This window comes from Stigmatopora argus, chromosome 2 (assembly GCF_051989625.1).
Source record: "Stigmatopora argus isolate UIUO_Sarg chromosome 2, RoL_Sarg_1.0, whole genome shotgun sequence".
NCBI lineage: Eukaryota > Metazoa > Chordata > Actinopteri > Syngnathiformes > Syngnathidae > Stigmatopora > Stigmatopora argus.
Genome location: NC_135388.1, coordinates 3,712,501 through 3,728,299, shown reverse-complemented (window position 1 = coordinate 3,728,299; position 15,799 = coordinate 3,712,501). Strand labels below are relative to the sequence as shown.

The following is a 15,799-nucleotide window of genomic DNA, read 5'->3' as shown; positions in this document are numbered from 1 at the left end:
AGCCTAATTTCTAAGTTTTATTGGCCTTGAATTAAGAGAAAAGACGTTATATTTATATATACAACGAAAGTATATCCATACTGATAATATCTCGGCGTCTAACAATGGAATAGTCGTGCGTATTGGCAAATAGTGTATAATATACACTTATAATATAGACTGAATATGATCACATCATTGACGGACGCTAAAACTCGTCAATGCGGTTCTTTCAAGAAATAAATAACTGCTTTTAACTAGCTCGAATGGGGCGTGTTGTAAATCTGTCGTCGTGGCACTCAAAACAAGCCACCAAACCCGTAATAATTGCAAGGAAGTCCTCTAAAAATGATATAATATCTTCTTTTCCTTCGATTATGACGATACGTGTTCATCTCACCATCGAAATGAAAATAAAGCACTGAGAAACACGGTGTGACGCGAATGTTTTTGTCATCGTGTTTGCATTAGCTTGTTAGCTAGCACAATACGATTCAGATGGTGCTGAGGGTCAAAATTCTTGCATTTATACTGTGTAACTGCAATGTGATTTCAACGATAATGTATTTTCCGCAAGTGAAGACGTGTATTAAATGCGACTAAACGTTTTGGGGGGTCGTGCGAATTTTGACAGCAAGTAAACAGCGACCCCCAATTGAGTAGGTACTGCATGCTGATGCAAGATTAAAAACGTTGCTAAGTTATGTAAACATACCGTCGTCTCTCGTTGACCTAAATTACAGTTCATAGCTTTGATTAAATCCATACTAAGCCATAAATAACAAAACTATAACACTAACCATTCATACTTGATAACTGATATAATAACTACACGTGAGAGTGGAATACCACTGGGAAACTCTAATGGGCCAAAATACCTGAAAAACTTGGACCAGATCATTTAAAATATGTTTAATATTTTTCTACCAATACCACTTTAAAAGACACTTTTTGAAGTATAGCTAATCACTCATTCTCGTTCTCTCACTGTCAAAAAAGATGGATTTGCAATGAGGAAATTAAATATCAGATTTGTATCATTGTCAAGGTCACAAAGCATTATGAAATGGACCCTCAATCGCCTTGATTTGTATTATTCAGTCTTATTATCTTCATTAAATGGGGTTTTAAGATGGCCTGGCAATGCAGATTATTTTAGTAACTATTTAAAGAACATAATTAGCAAGAAAATAATGGAATTTTTGTCGTCTGATGAGATACTTTTGCATTCCAGGAGCCCTCCTGACTGCCGAGCACGTCAAAGAAAGCGTGCAGTTGTCAGTGGAGGAAGGCAAGGACACCCGACTTCACGTCTCTGAGTAAGCACGACAGGTTTTGCCTCGAGATAAGAAGTCGTCGGACTTCTGAGTTTTTGTGATACGGCTCATCAAAAAGACAGTTGTCTCCTGTTTTGTGCTAATGGCAAGCTGTTCTTCAGTAGTTGAATAGTGAACAAAATATCTAAAAAGAGTCTTTAAGATGGTCAAATTTTGCCGTCAATCCGAAAATAAAACTACAATGACATGTTCTGTATTTGAAACACTTAAGTGGACTAGAATTTGATGCTTTTACACTTGAAGGCGCCATTGCGAATACCTGTAAATATATTGTCTTCCTCGCAGTGCCATCCAGTTCACCGATGCCAACTCTATAAGCCGCTACTTGGCGAGGGTCGCGCCGGCTCTTGGCCTTTATGGAGCGAACTTGATGGAGCAGACTGAGGTATTAATCGATCCATATGCATTTTTCAGGACCGATACCGTTTTTTTGTAGTTAGAGGAGGCCGATAACCGATATTCGTTTGCAGTAAATGTGTAAAAATTGGTGTAAAATGTAGTAATTCAAGCACTGAACTTCAGTGAAATGAATTAAATCTAATAAATATACATGTTGATATGCTAGAGAAATGACCAAGTCAAAATGATCTATTTTAGCCATGTATTTATTAAGAAATGTATTGATGATTCTTACGACTTATGTTGAAGTATGTTATTGAATGTAGAATTCAACTTTATTTGTGTCGCGGCAAGGCAATGGAGGATTAGGGAGTCAAATTTGTGTTGGTGTTACCAATAAAGGATGCCGAATTGAAGCATTGCAGTCGCAACAACATCAAAGCCCTCAAGTTAACGAGCAGCTGTGACAGGGTGTTTATGTTAGAGCACATGTGTCAAAGTTGCGGCCCGGGGGCCAAATCTGGCCCCCCGCATCATTTTGTGTGGCCCGGGAAAGTAAATCATGAGGGCCGACTTTCTGTTTTAGGATCAAATTAAAATGAAGTGTATAGATGTATATTAATTTTTCTGATTTTCCCCCTTTTAAATCAGTAATTGTAATGTTTTAATCCATTTTTTCTGTGTTTTTAGTTCAAAATCATTTTGTAAAATATATAAAAAAAGCTAAAATAAACATTGTTTTAGATCTATAAAAAATGGAATATTCAGGGCCATTAATCCAGTTCATTTAATCCATTTATTAAAAAAAATCTAAATATTATATCTAAAACGGTCCGGCCCACATGAAATCGAGTTGACGTTAAAGCGGCCCGCGAACTAACCCGAGTCTGACAACCTTATGTTAGAGCATGAGACGCAGGCAGGAGAGAGGCGCCACATCTGAGCCAAAATAACCCAATTTTAAAGTTTTCTTCATATTGGTCGGTGGGATTAAATATAGGCCCATACCGATATACGTCACTGGTTCTAATAGAATTAAACAAAATAGGCCTATAAAGTCAGCACTGTTCAGAGAATTAATTCCTGGTTTTATTTGGCTTGGTGTCTGTCCGCAGGTGGATCACTGGCTGGAGTTCAGCGCTCGTCGTATTTGCGGCCAGTCCGATTTATGCGCGCCTCTGGCTGCGCTCAACAAGGCGTTGTCGCTGAGGACCTTCCTGGTAGGCCACGCCCTCACCTTGGCCGACCTCTGCGTGTGGGCCGCCCTCAAAGGTGAGTGCCGTTAAAAGGACAGCCATTGGCTGTTGTCAATAGCGTATGGAGATGAATCGTGGCCTAACCTGACTCAAAAACAAAATTACCATTAGTTTGAAGAGTATTTATTATTAATCGTGGTGGTTTGTCTTCTCAAGGTCATAGCGACTGGTCAAACAACAAAGCCTTCAGCCACGTCAGTCGCTGGTTCTCCTTCCTTAGTTCTCAGGTTCCCTTCACAAACTTGGACAACAAATATACCAGTAAACAAGCTCTGCCAACCAAGTCGAATGTAAGACCAGGAAAATTGTGGATGGTTTACACTGATTTCAATGTCAAATCAATTGTTTTGTTTTGATTTTTTGTTTTAAAACTTAACCGAGTGCATTTTCTTGTCTTAGTTTTTGTATTCAAAACATGAATATTAAACTTTCTGTGTTTTCTTGCCAGTCAGAGTCAAAGGAAAAGAAGGCAGACGTCGGGAAATTTGTGGACTTGCCCGGAGCGGAGATGGGCAAAGTGGTGGTTCGATTCCCACCGGAGGCCAGCGGGTGAGACTTGCTCTTAAGGCTTATGTCCCGGATTGGATTGGATAACTTTATTCATCCCGTGTTCGGGAAATTTTATTGTGGCAGTAGCAAGAGGGTGATTAGACAGAACAACAAAGCAAAAGCACAAAGTACAAAGCAAATCAAAGTAAATGGGATCATTAAGAATCACCAAATCAAATCATTAAGACAGAAAAGCAGCAAAAACACAAAACGAGCAAGAGTGGACGGAGCTACCGCCACTGGCTCCCACTTTAACGGTGCCATTTTTGGTTGCGGTAGCAAAAACGGATACAGACTCAAATAGACGTTGTAAAGTTGGACAAAAACTGGAACCACACACAGGAAGTCTTCCACAAGACGTGCCACAATCACGTGATTGGAAATTGGCGCGCATCACCTCGTTTTTGGAGGAATCCAGGTGAAAAAATTGGGTTTTTGAACTGTGTGGATGCCATGTTCACTGAGTTTATTTCAAATTAGGTGATTTTTTTTCATCACCAGAAGGGCCATAAATGTATAAATTGATGTTGGAAAATGACAGATTGGAAGATTTTCTAAATCCAGTAAATCATGCCAAAATATATCATTGGGGCATCCCTACCTATAAATGTCATTTTAGTTCACCGTTTACATCAGAATCAATTACACAAATCTCTTTATTAATACTAGATTTATTTTTTTAAATGTTGTAACAGTTATCTGCATATTGGTCATGCCAAGGCTGCACTGCTCAACCAGCACTACCAGGTCACCTTTAAAGGCAAGCTCATCATGCGCTTTGATGACACCAACCCAGAGAAGGAGAAGGAAGACTTTGAAAAGGTGAGATCTGGGGAAAAAAAGTCATTTTTAGAGCCCCGTTTAACGCCGGCGTACCCCTTCAGGTCATCTTGGAGGATGTGGCTATGCTGCAAATCAAGCCGGACCAGTTCACCTATACCAGCGATCACTTTGCCGCCATTATGCAGCTGGCTGAGCAGCTAATGGCCGAGGGCAAGGCCTACATTGACGACACGCCTCCTGAGCAAATGAAGCTGGAGCGGGAGCAGCGCGCCGAGTCAAAGTGCAGGAATAACAGTATGTCCGCAACGCTCGCCCCCATTTGTAGTACTTTTGATGGAATTTCGTGCTTTTCGCCAACAATAATCCTGTAATCTGGGATCAATATAAACTCTTTTAATTACCGTATATTTCAGGCTACAAGTTGCACCAGAGTATAAATTGCGCTAGACAAAGAATACCCAATAAAGAGGAAAAATATAAATAAGTCGCACTGGAATACCTTTTTTGGGAGGTCCGTTTTTTATTTTATCAGACAACAAGAATAAAGTTACATTAAAAAAATGGATGACAAAACCAGCAAAACAACTTTTTATTTGTGTTTTCTGTAATTTTAGTAATACAGTGGTACCTCGAGATACGAGTTCAATGCTTTCCGGGACTGAGCCCATATGTCGATTTTATCGTAACTCAAACGAACGTTTTACGTTTTCCAGAGAAATCAACTAAAAACAAATTAATTTGTTCCAACCGTCTGAAAAAACACCCAAAACAGGATATTGGATTGGAAAAAATGTGATATTTATTCTAATTTGACATCTATTAATAAAGTAACAGATAACTAGTGGTTTAATACTACTAAAATGTGTTTAATATTATTATTTTTGCACGGCAACGCGCTCGTAACATAACAAACAAATTTAAATGAACTTGGATTACGATGCAGACACACTCAAAAATAAATTTAATCTAACATTACACTAGACTTAATTCTAATATTTCACGTTACATTTTTTGTTGAGCCAAAAAACTCAATTTCAAATCAGGATTAATGACCTATGCTGCAAACACTTTAGCGTCGTAGGGGGTGCTGGAGTTTATCCAAGCTAAATATGAGCAGTAAGCGGGGTCCTCCTTGAATTGCTTGCCAGCCAATGACTCCATTTAAAAACAATAATCCTACAGATGTATAAAATCTTTTTTTTTTCCAGCTGTAGAGCAAAACACGAAGCTCTGGGCGGAGATGAAAGCCGGCACCGAGCGCGGTCAAATGTGCTGCATGCGGGCCAAGATCGACATGAACTCCAACAACGGCTGCATGCGGGACCCCACGGTCTACCGCTGCAAGAACACCCCCCACCCTCGCACGGGAACCACATACAAGTAAGTACACAACTTCAAGCAGTTCTCCCTTGGGAATATTTCCACCCCGACGACTCCCTTCCGTTTCCTAGGGTCTACCCCACCTACGACTTTGCCTGCCCCGTGGTGGACAGCCGGGAGAACGTGACGCACGCCCTGAGGACCACCGAGTACCACGACCGCGACGAACAATACTACTGGTTCATCAACTCCTTGCGCCTCAGGAAGCCGTACATCTGGGAGTACGCTCGCCTCAACCTTAACAACACCGTGCTGTCCAAGCGCAAGCTCACGTGGTTTGTGGAGGAGGGATATGTGGAGGGATGGTGAGCTTGCCATGTTTACCGTCCGTTTCCGCCTCGCCACATACACACGTTGACGCCACGCCCACGCCTTTTCAGGGACGACCCTCGCTTCCCGACAGTCCGAGGTGTGCTTAGGAGAGGTATGACCGTGGAAGGACTGAAACAATTCATAGCAGCACAGGTATGTTTATCCTACGGAGTGCTATTCATCCAAAAGGTACCATATTGGTGTCTTTTAAACACTAGCATGAACGCTAATTTTGTTGTTGTTGTTGCAGGGGGGATCCAGGTCGGTGGTAAACATGGAGTGGGACAAGATTTGGGCTTTTAATAAGAAGGTAATGGTTCTTTTCTTGTGTCATTATGTTAATAATGGTTGCCGGGTCAGTAGACCGTATTTCTGGACTATAAGTCGCACCTGTTTAAAAAAACAACTGTAAATATTACATTAACAGCTTCACATTTTGCCTGTTGTTCTCATTTAACTCATTTTAAGGTACGTTTTTTCTTGGTTTCTGATTAAATATCAAAAAAAATATTTGGCAGCTGCGACTTATAGTCCGAAGAATACGATGAACTGAAGCTAACCTGTGAAAGCTTGATTAGTTAAGTCACACAGCTAGCATGGCTTCATTCCTTTGTTTTTTTCCATTAAAACTCACTCAACGTTATCCCTTCAATCCTTTCCATCGACTACGTTGAACCCTCTTGTGTCCCACATTTACCTTTTTTTAACCCCTCATTCGTTTATCCCATGTTGTCTTCCTGGCTGACTGCTTCACAAACATTTTGAAGTTAAAGTTAAGTCATGAATGCGTGTAATCTTTTTGAACTGCTGTCAGCAATAAGAAAAATGTACTTATTAGAATGGAAATTATCAAAGTAGATGTGATAAGGCTAGGATTTAAGACCTCGTTTAACGTATCTCTCTATTCAATGGACTTTAGTCCTTGTAAATAATTAATATTATTGAAATACATAGAACATTTCTATTGAAACGTGTTTAGTTATTAAGTGAGCGCATTATTAAAATGAACCATTTGAATTGCTTCAGATGATGGTTGGATCTCAATTCATATTGTACTACTTTTTGAGGGTTCCACATTGTAGGTTGTGCTACCTTTTTCCAATTTTGTGCGTACGTGACCGCATCTCCACACTTTTGTGTTTCCAAGCTGCCCGTTAGCCGTGTCAAGGTATTCCTCCTTTCCATCTCCTCTCCATTCTCTCCAACACCCTCTTTGTGTCATTTTTTTTGCCTCAGATTTTTTTCTGCTTTAGGTGAGATCCAGAAGGGAGGCTTCATATTTTTTAACCGCTTTATGCCAGAATTTAATTTTAAGATAAAGTATGATGTCCGATCCATTTCAAGTGGGAGAGTGGCCTCCTAGTTCAAATCTGTGTAGCAAAAATTCAGCAGAAAGATGATTGGACGCCACAAGATTGGACATCCAGCGTTGTCAATGAGACTAAAAGTGTTAAATGTGAATTTAGGCATCTAGTGGTTAAAGAGCTTCGAAATGAATGAGTTGCTAAAATGGGTTACGCAAAATGCTGTTTTTATTTACCCGCATGAAACTGCAAATTATTCTTTTTTTTTTTTGCTTGTTCATGTCTTTTTAAAGTTATTCGGTATTTAAAAAAATGTTTAAACTCTCCTTCAATCATTGTGTGTTTTGTAGGTGATTGATCCAGTAGCGCCCAGATACACAGCTCTATCCAGTTCCTACGTGGTTCCTGTTTCCGTTCCGGAGGCGAGAGAGGAGATGAAGGAAGTGGCCAAACATCCAAAAGTGAGCAGTTTATTCTCATATGTAAGCACACAAACACACTCACACACTGACTGAGTGCCTTGTTTCCACATAGAACGCCGACGTGGGCATGAAGCAAGTGTGGTACGGACCCCAAGTGTTGGTAGAAGGAGCAGATGCTGAGACCTTCTCTGAGGGTGAGGTGGTCACCTTCATTAACTGGGGAAACCTCATCATCAGCAAGATCAACAAGTATGCAACTTTCATTCAAAACAGTGTTTTAAAAATAAAAAAATCCACAGGGATCGTTCCGGGACTGAGCTCGTATGTCGATTTACTCGTAACTCAAATGAACGTTTCCCATAGAAATGAACTAAAAAAAAATTAATGTCTCGTATTTCAAGATAAATATTTGCCTGGAATTTTGAAAAACTCATGTCGAGGTACCACTGTATTCCACAATATTGTATATTTTTAATTATTTGGGAGGGATTGTATTGTATTGTTCAAATGTAACAAGATCTAATTTTCTTCTACTGCCCGTAATATCATTGATATTAAATTATATAGTTATAATTATTAAATTAATAATTATTAATTTATATAGATACTGTAATTAATTGTTCTGCATGGGGCATGTGTTGCTATTTTCAATTGTCTTGCACAAATTACTCACCAGGGTTGGGAAAGGGAGCCAATTTGGGGATACCTTGAAGCTGATTGGTTGTACTGCTACGGCATATGGAGTCCTAGAAAAGTAACAATTCAGCCCCATTTGCTGACCAAAATCTACATTGCAGGAACCATTTAAGTTTATAGCAATATGGGAAATATAAAAAGTGTTATCTGATTTAGGCGAAAGATATCATCACGTGGTACAGTAATCTGCCGTACATATGTTCGGGCACCCCATTCTAATCCCATGCTTGGCACTTTTCTTTATTGTCAACTCAGAGGGGCAGATGGGAAGGTCCTGTCCATAGAGGCACGACTCAACCTGGACAACAAGGACTACAAAAAGACCACTAAGATCACCTGGCTGACGGAGACCGCTAGCGCCCCCTTGCTGCCCACTGTCTGCGTCAACTACCAACCCCTCATCTCTAAAGCAGTTATCGGCAAGGAAGACGACTTCAAGGATTACATCAACAAAGACAGCAAGGTGTGTGAGACGCCCCCGGACATCCGAGTGGACGTACACTATTGGATGTCACTTTGTTATTCTTCAGACCGAGGAGAAGATGCTGGGGGACCCCTGTCTCAAGACTCTGAAGAAAGGCGATGTCATTCAGCTCCAAAGGCGAGGATTTTACATCTGCGACCAGGCTTATGAACCAATCAGGTAAGGAGGAAGAGTTTGGGAGGAAATTTGGTGAGGTTTTATTGCCCTCGGATGGTCATTGTGATCTTCCTCTACAGCCCTAATAGCTGCAGGGACAGTCCATGTGTTCTCATCTACATTCCCGACGGTCACGTAAAGGAGATGCCCACTGCCGGGTCCAAAGAGAAGGACAAGAGCAAAGGCCCGGCGCCTGCCAACACGGTGAGAAAATATTTTCAAGAGACAGACGACTCCATTATCGTGCGCAGCTTGAAAAACAAACAAAATTTCATTATTCTGTTGTGCAATAGTGAAGAAAAATGCAAATAAGAGTACTGTTTTAACCAAGCAAATGTGAGTGGTAGAAGATGAATAGATGAGAAAAAAAGGGCATGACGTCCACAATAACCACATAATTGGACATTGCGTTTTGGCGAAGTATTAAAATTCAAATGTGATATCCTCTCAGTCCGCACCGTTCTTATTATTGATTGATTTAATAGATATTATTTAGAAATAGTCTTTCAACATGTCTTAGGTTTGAACTCTTGGTGTGTTACAATCATTCAAGATGCGTTTTTAGCTCGTCATAGAAAAAAATAATCTGGCAACAAAATATTTTTGTCTTCGTGAGAGCATAACTCATGTTTTGTTTTCCCTCCTTAGCCTGCCACCGCCAAAGCAACCCCGTCCGCCTCCGCCACAGCAACCCCGTCCGCCTCCGCCACAGATAGCGACCTCTTTTCAAGCATTGTCGCTCAAGGAGAAGCTGTCCGCCAACTCAAAACGGCCAAAGCGCCCAAAGAGGAAGTGGACAAGGCAGTAAAGCAGCTTCTTACCCTGAAGGTATAATTCTCAAGCACTGAAAAAAAAAATCTAAAGTGCAAATCAGCAATGGTGAAAAGTCCAAATATCCTGAGGATGAAGTTATTTTATTACTTTTCTTTTTAGGCTCAGTTTAAGGAACAGACAGGATTGGACTACAAGCCCGGTATGTCTCCTCCCACCCCGGCGCCAGCTCCGATTTCCCCTTCAGGAGACTCCGCTCCCTGCCCGTACACCCGCGTTTCTCTGCAGGGCGAACTTGTCAGGAAGCTGAAAGCAGAACAAGCACCAAAGGTATCACTCCACAATGTTTTAATGCCACGTACATTCATTTTTTTCAGCGTCAAGTCTATATTTAGGTGCATGACTTGATTAATCAATTCCTTGAGATTAGAGATTAGCATTCTGGATGTCTTTGATCCATGCATGCGGCGCTAGTGAGTTGTCTAGTTGCACGTCAGACATTTTGTTTTTCCCATCGTTCGCCATTTTCATTCTCATTTCCTCACCCGTCTCATCTTTTCACCCCTCATCAGTTTTTAAATTCCATTCTTACGCCAGTAAAAGCTAACATGCTATTGGTAACCAGGACCAGATCGACGCGGCGGTCAAGCAACTCCTGGCGCTGAAGGCCGAGTTTAAAAAGATGACTGGTCAGGATTATAAACCCGGGATGAGCCCGTCTACGCCTTCTCCTGCGCCTTCATCTGCGCCTTCATCTGCTGTGAACGCTTCTTCTTCCTCCTCCTCTCGCTCCTCTTCCTCTTCTTCGTCCTGCTTGTACGAGCGTGTCGCACAGCAGGGAGATCTTGTGAGGAAACTCAAGACGGAAAAAGCACCCAAGGTATATCCTATCGCACTTGTTAGTGTAAATGCCCTATCAATGTTAAACAAAAGTAACTTATAGTGCAAAACCTATTTGTGCTGTGAGCCCCCAAATACCAAGTAATGACTTGACAAGGAAAAACTTTATTTTTTCCCAAAAACAAACAAACTTAAGTATCATTACTATTTTTTTATTCATCACCAAGGCCTCCTTCAACCCAAAAGTTAGGTTTTCAAACAGGGCCACTCACGGTTCATGTTTTGTTGTCCATTAGGACCAAGTGGATGCCGCGGTCAAGCAGTTGCTCGCCCTGAAGGCCGAGTATAAGCAGGCCACGGGCAAGGACTACCAACCAGGGGCAGCACCGGCCCCAAAAGCCCCCGCTCCAGTTCAGAATGATGCTGACCTCTTTGACAAAGTGGCTCATCAAGGAGAGGTGGTCAGGAAGTTAAAGTCGGAAAAGGCCCCCAAGGTGAGACCAAAGTGTAGACGAAAATATGTAGCAGTAGTCTAAGACACATTTGAGTCATTTCTATGTGTGTTCGTCCAGATTTAGTTGAAAAATACTCAGTTATTGGCCAGGAAAAATTCAAAGGGTTGCGGGGGCTGATGGAGCCCATAGCAGCCAGCCTGAATTTATGGTCAGCCAATCGCAGCGCACAAGGAGATAGTGTCAACCATTCATGCTCACACGTATACCTCGGGGCAATTTAGAGTGTTCAACCAGCCTACCATGCATGTTTTTGGGTTGTGGGAGTAAAGCGGAGCACCTAGAGAAAACCCATGCATGCCTGGGGAGAAAATGCAAACTCCACAGGAAGGTCCGTACCTGGAATGGAACCTTCGACTTCTGAACTACCTAGTTTCAGTATTTTAAAAAAAAAGGTAAAGGACCTCTTCAAAAAAAAGCAAAGACATGTCTACACATGTTTGACATATAATCTAATATACTGATGTTACCAGTGCAAACAAGCTAAAATATTACCCTGAAGCCAGTGCTCCATTTACACCAAAATGCGGGAAAACTTTGAATAAAATGTAATTGGGTGCTTTTTTTTTTTGTTAAGGGTCACTTCTTTTCTATTTCAGGATCAAGTAGATGTAGCTGTGAAGACGCTGCTTGAACTGAAGACCAAGTACAAGACCCTCACCGGGCAGGAGTACAAACCCGTGGCAGCGGCCGGCGGTGAGGACAAGAACCGCAAGGAAAGGGAGAACAAGTCCGAGAAGCAGGGAGGAGGTGCTGGAGGGAACGCTGGAAGCGCCAAGAAGGGAAAAGGGGACAAGCCCAGTCAGGGAAAGGATACCGCAGGAGGAGCTGGAGGTGCAGGAGATGGTCAAGGTCCCAAGAAGCAAACACGGTAGGACCCCGTGGCTTTTTATCATGTCCGTGATTTACACTTGCGGGCGTTTAATACGTCTTTTGATTAGAGATTGCCATTTTTCTTTTCAGTTTGGGCTTGGAAGCTAAAAAAGAGGAGAACCTGGCTGACTGGTACTCTCAGGTACGATGGAATAAACATCACTGATCTCTAGTTTATTCACGTTGGCAAATTATCGGTCGGATGTGTTTCTTTGCGCTGCGCAGGTCATCACTAAGGCGGAGATGATCGAGTACTACGACGTGAGCGGCTGTTACGTACTCCGCCCGTGGTCTTTCGCCATCTGGGAGTCCATCAAGGAATTTTTCGATCGCGAGATCAAGAAGCTGGGCGTGGAGAACTGCTACTTCCCCATGTTCGTGTCTCAGGCAGCACTGGAGAAGGAGAAGACGCACATTGCCGATTTTGCGCCGGAGGTAAACCGACACATAAAATTTGTACTGCAAGATATGAATGAATAAAAAAAAGGGGGTATCATTAAACTGCACTTTTTTTTTTTTTTAGGTTGCCTGGGTAACGCGTTCAGGGAAGACCGAACTGGCAGAGCCTATCGCTGTCAGACCCACCAGCGAGACAGGTCAGATCTCAAAACTTTTGACATCTTAATGCAAATCCAATCAGATGATGTTTGTTTAAAGTATTTGCTGAGTATTTTTTGGGGGATGGTTAGCAAAAGTATGCGTATCCATGTTGGGAAACTGGGTTGAAATCAACTTGCTTTATCAAAAAAATATTGTATTTCAAACAGGATTGGACTTCAATATTTCTGTATTTTAACACAGGACCAATTGCAGTGAATAACAACATCCATTTCTGTCTTACATTTAGACAGAAAGGAGAAATATCTTTTCTCTATTTAAAAACGAAAGACAAAAAAAACTACCGTATTTTCACGACTAAATGGCGCATCGTATTTTTAGCTGCAGTGTCAATAACGAGTGCTATTTCTGTATTATATACACACACAAGACGCACCGTTTTTATAGACGCAGCCAGGCATGGCAAAACATACACCAGCTTAAACATACACACTACACCCACACGCTAAAAACACGTTTTTTAAAAGGCAACGGAAGCAAAACTGAGTTTGGTTGTACTTTATTTAGCCATTTTACAATGTACTCGCGTCATCATCACCCACAAATCCATCAAAGTTGCTTCGTAAAGCTGTGTTGATGCCGATCGCCAGGCCACAATCCATTGGGTGTATTGACAAAATAACTATATATCCCAGCAGTCACTGTGCAGTACTTTTTCTACGGTAAAATAGTAGAGTTGGGGGCTGCTTGCCGTAGTTGTGAGAGCTGTAGAGGATGGTGTACCCTATCGACTGATTTATTTTATCGTGATAACAATTTTAGTATTGGTCCATATATAAAGCGCACTGGATTATAAGGCGCCCTGTCTATTTTGGAGAAAATTTAAGACTTTTATGTGCGCCTTATAGTCGTGAAAATACGGTACATAAAAATGGAACTTTTGTGTTTTTAGTGATGTACCCAGCCTACGCCAAATGGGTCCAGTCCCACAGAGATCTGCCAATCAAGCTCAACCAGTGGTGTAACGTCGTGGTCAGTGTCCATGAATTGAGGTGTATTCATATTAGGTATCTTCCAATCTTCATTTTTGAGGCGGTCTGGTTTTCAGAGGTGGGAGTTCAAGCATCCGCAGCCCTTCCTGAGGACTCGGGAGTTCTTGTGGCAGGAGGGTCACACCGCATTTGCTACCAAAGAAGAAGCTACTGAGGAGGTATTATAGGAGCTTCTGTCCGTCATAATTCTTGAATCTAGTATGTGGTGTTTACATTTGTTGGCTTTGTAGGTACTTCAAATCCTGGACCTGTACGCAAGAGTCTATGAGGAACTGATGGCCATCCCAGTGGTGAAAGGCAGGAAGACGGAGAAGGAGAAGTTTGCAGGAGGCGATTACACCACCACCGTTGAGGCCTTTATTTCCGCCAGCGGGCGAGCCATCCAAGTACTGATTCCTTTCCGGGGGATTGGGTTTTTTAGGCTCGACTCGCTCACTGATTTTGTGACTGCCGGCTCCCGCAGGGTGCGACGTCCCATCACCTGGGTCAGAATTTCTCCAGGATGTTCGAGATCACGTTCGAGGACCCCAAAAAGCCCGGCGAAAAACAGCTGGCGTTCCAGAACTCCTGGGGGCTGACCACCAGGACCATCGGTGTCCTCACTATGGTCCACGGGGACAATAGGGGGTTGGTCCTGCCACCAAGAGTGGCGTGCCTTCAGGTAAGATGCAACTTTTTGAGAAAAATGTAAGGCTCAAATTACTGCTTGAAAATTAAGTATGGGTGAAGAAAGTTCATAAAAAATCCCTTCATTGAATGAGTCAATAACTAGCACTAGCACTACAACGGCACCCAAAGTGTTAAAATGGTGGGAAGAAATTGGTTGGTTTTCATCAGTTTTTGCAAACCTTGTTACACTGTATTTTGGGGAGTCTAAGTCTGAGTAGTTTTTCACTCCACAGTTTTGTTTCATATCTATCAAGTCCGATTTCGACAAGTTTTCCAACCTCCAATCTGCCATGTAGCATGTTCTCTTACAGCTGTTTGTCATTAAATGTTTACAATGTTGCTACACAAGAGAAGAAAACTAGTCCTAGAAGCTAAATACAGAGGCACTGTTCAACTGACCTAGTTCCATTTAGTGTCAAAACTGACAAGCGAAACAATGGAGGCTGAAATCTAGCTTCTTGTGCAGGTTTGGGTTCAATTATTGGCTCCCAGGCGGCAATTTGGACACCACTGCTCTATACTTAACTTTACACGTTTGGATATTTCTTTTTTTTAGTGAAAGGCTCTCATATATATATATATATATTTTTGGACAGGTTGTCATCATTCCATGCGGAATCACGGCGTCGCTAGCAGACCACGACAAGGAAGCGCTGTTGGGCCAGTGTGCCAAATACTTGAACAGGTTGCAAGCTGCCAATATTCGAGTCAAGTGTGACTCTCGGGACAACTATTCACCTGGATGGAAGTTCAACCACTGGGAACTCAAGGTTAGAAAGTCGCCAATGTATGTCTACTAAATCATTTAATAAATGTTCGGGGAACTCAATGCTTTTTTTTTCATCTCCAGGGGGTTCCCATTCGACTTGAGGTTGGGCCAAAGGACATGCAGCAGCGCCAATGTGTCGCCGTGAGGAGAGACACGGGCGAGAAGGTGACCATTCCTGAAGTTGAGGTGGAGAAGAAGCTGCCTGCTATGTTGGAGGAAATTCAGAGCTACCTGTTCAATAAGTAAGACTCCAACATTCATTCATCTAATACCCATGTTTTCCTCTACTATGCGAATTTGCCGATGCCGTAAATACTGAAATGTACCCTTTGGATTGATTAATAAACAGAGCATCCAATGACCTGAAGACTCACCTGGTGGCCGCAGACACGATGGAGCAGTTCCAGAAGGAACTGGACTCTGGAAAGGTAAGGAGAAAGCGCTACCATGAGGTTCTCCGCTCCTCCACAAAACTATTCACGCTTGCTCTGCTATTTTTTTTGTAGATTGTTCAGATCCCGTTTTGCGGTGCCATGGATTGCGAGGACTGGATCAAGAAAACCACTGCCAAGTACGTACAAAAGTGTCTCATTTTCACCTTCTCCAGCCTTTTCGTAGAGCTAATAATTCGGGTTTGTGTGTCAGGGATCAAGACCTGGAACCAGGAGCGCCATCCATGGGTGCCAAGAGCTTATGCATCCCCTTCTCGCCACTCAAGGCGCTTCAGCCTGGTCAGCTGTGCGTCTGTGGCAAGACCC

At 42.2% G+C, this 15,799-nt stretch overlaps 1 protein-coding gene across 4 annotated transcripts in view; it reads left to right on the top strand.

The window, feature by feature from the left end:
* The window catches only part of eprs1 (glutamyl-prolyl-tRNA synthetase 1), a 96,181-nt gene that overhangs the window by 302 nt on the left and 80,080 nt on the right, over positions 1 to 15,799 (top strand). For 2 of the 4 annotated variants that reach the window (XM_077589747.1, XM_077589739.1), the window contains exons 2-35: positions 1,214 to 1,298; positions 1,602 to 1,701; positions 2,771 to 2,927; positions 3,068 to 3,201; positions 3,360 to 3,460; positions 4,156 to 4,282; positions 4,345 to 4,537; positions 5,452 to 5,623; positions 5,695 to 5,928; positions 6,004 to 6,088; positions 6,186 to 6,245; positions 7,083 to 7,103; positions 7,590 to 7,700; positions 7,774 to 7,910; positions 8,613 to 8,820; positions 8,888 to 9,000; positions 9,078 to 9,201; positions 9,646 to 9,825; positions 9,931 to 10,098; positions 10,394 to 10,648; positions 10,905 to 11,102; positions 11,720 to 11,991; positions 12,084 to 12,135; positions 12,219 to 12,428; positions 12,517 to 12,589; positions 13,504 to 13,583; positions 13,660 to 13,761; positions 13,834 to 13,989; positions 14,067 to 14,264; positions 14,869 to 15,042; positions 15,123 to 15,283; positions 15,391 to 15,469; positions 15,548 to 15,612; positions 15,687 to 15,799. The exon at positions 15,687 to 15,799 is cut by the window's right edge. In XM_077589747.1, the coding sequence (XP_077445873.1) occupies positions 1,214 to 1,298; positions 1,602 to 1,701; positions 2,771 to 2,927; positions 3,068 to 3,201; positions 3,360 to 3,460; positions 4,156 to 4,282; positions 4,345 to 4,537; positions 5,452 to 5,623; positions 5,695 to 5,928; positions 6,004 to 6,088; positions 6,186 to 6,245; positions 7,083 to 7,103; positions 7,590 to 7,700; positions 7,774 to 7,910; positions 8,613 to 8,820; positions 8,888 to 9,000; positions 9,078 to 9,201; positions 9,646 to 9,825; positions 9,931 to 10,098; positions 10,394 to 10,648; positions 10,905 to 11,102; positions 11,720 to 11,991; positions 12,084 to 12,135; positions 12,219 to 12,428; positions 12,517 to 12,589; positions 13,504 to 13,583; positions 13,660 to 13,761; positions 13,834 to 13,989; positions 14,067 to 14,264; positions 14,869 to 15,042; positions 15,123 to 15,283; positions 15,391 to 15,469; positions 15,548 to 15,612; positions 15,687 to 15,799 (4,698 nt within the window). The remainder of the gene's footprint in view (positions 1 to 1,213; positions 1,299 to 1,601; positions 1,702 to 2,770; positions 2,928 to 3,067; positions 3,202 to 3,359; positions 3,461 to 4,155; positions 4,283 to 4,344; positions 4,538 to 5,451; positions 5,624 to 5,694; positions 5,929 to 6,003; positions 6,089 to 6,185; positions 6,246 to 7,082; positions 7,104 to 7,589; positions 7,701 to 7,773; positions 7,911 to 8,612; positions 8,821 to 8,887; positions 9,001 to 9,077; positions 9,202 to 9,645; positions 9,826 to 9,930; positions 10,099 to 10,393; positions 10,649 to 10,904; positions 11,103 to 11,719; positions 11,992 to 12,083; positions 12,136 to 12,218; positions 12,429 to 12,516; positions 12,590 to 13,503; positions 13,584 to 13,659; positions 13,762 to 13,833; positions 13,990 to 14,066; positions 14,265 to 14,868; positions 15,043 to 15,122; positions 15,284 to 15,390; positions 15,470 to 15,547; positions 15,613 to 15,686) is intronic. The other 2 variants (XM_077589752.1, XM_077589749.1) reach the window with 2 other exon arrangements.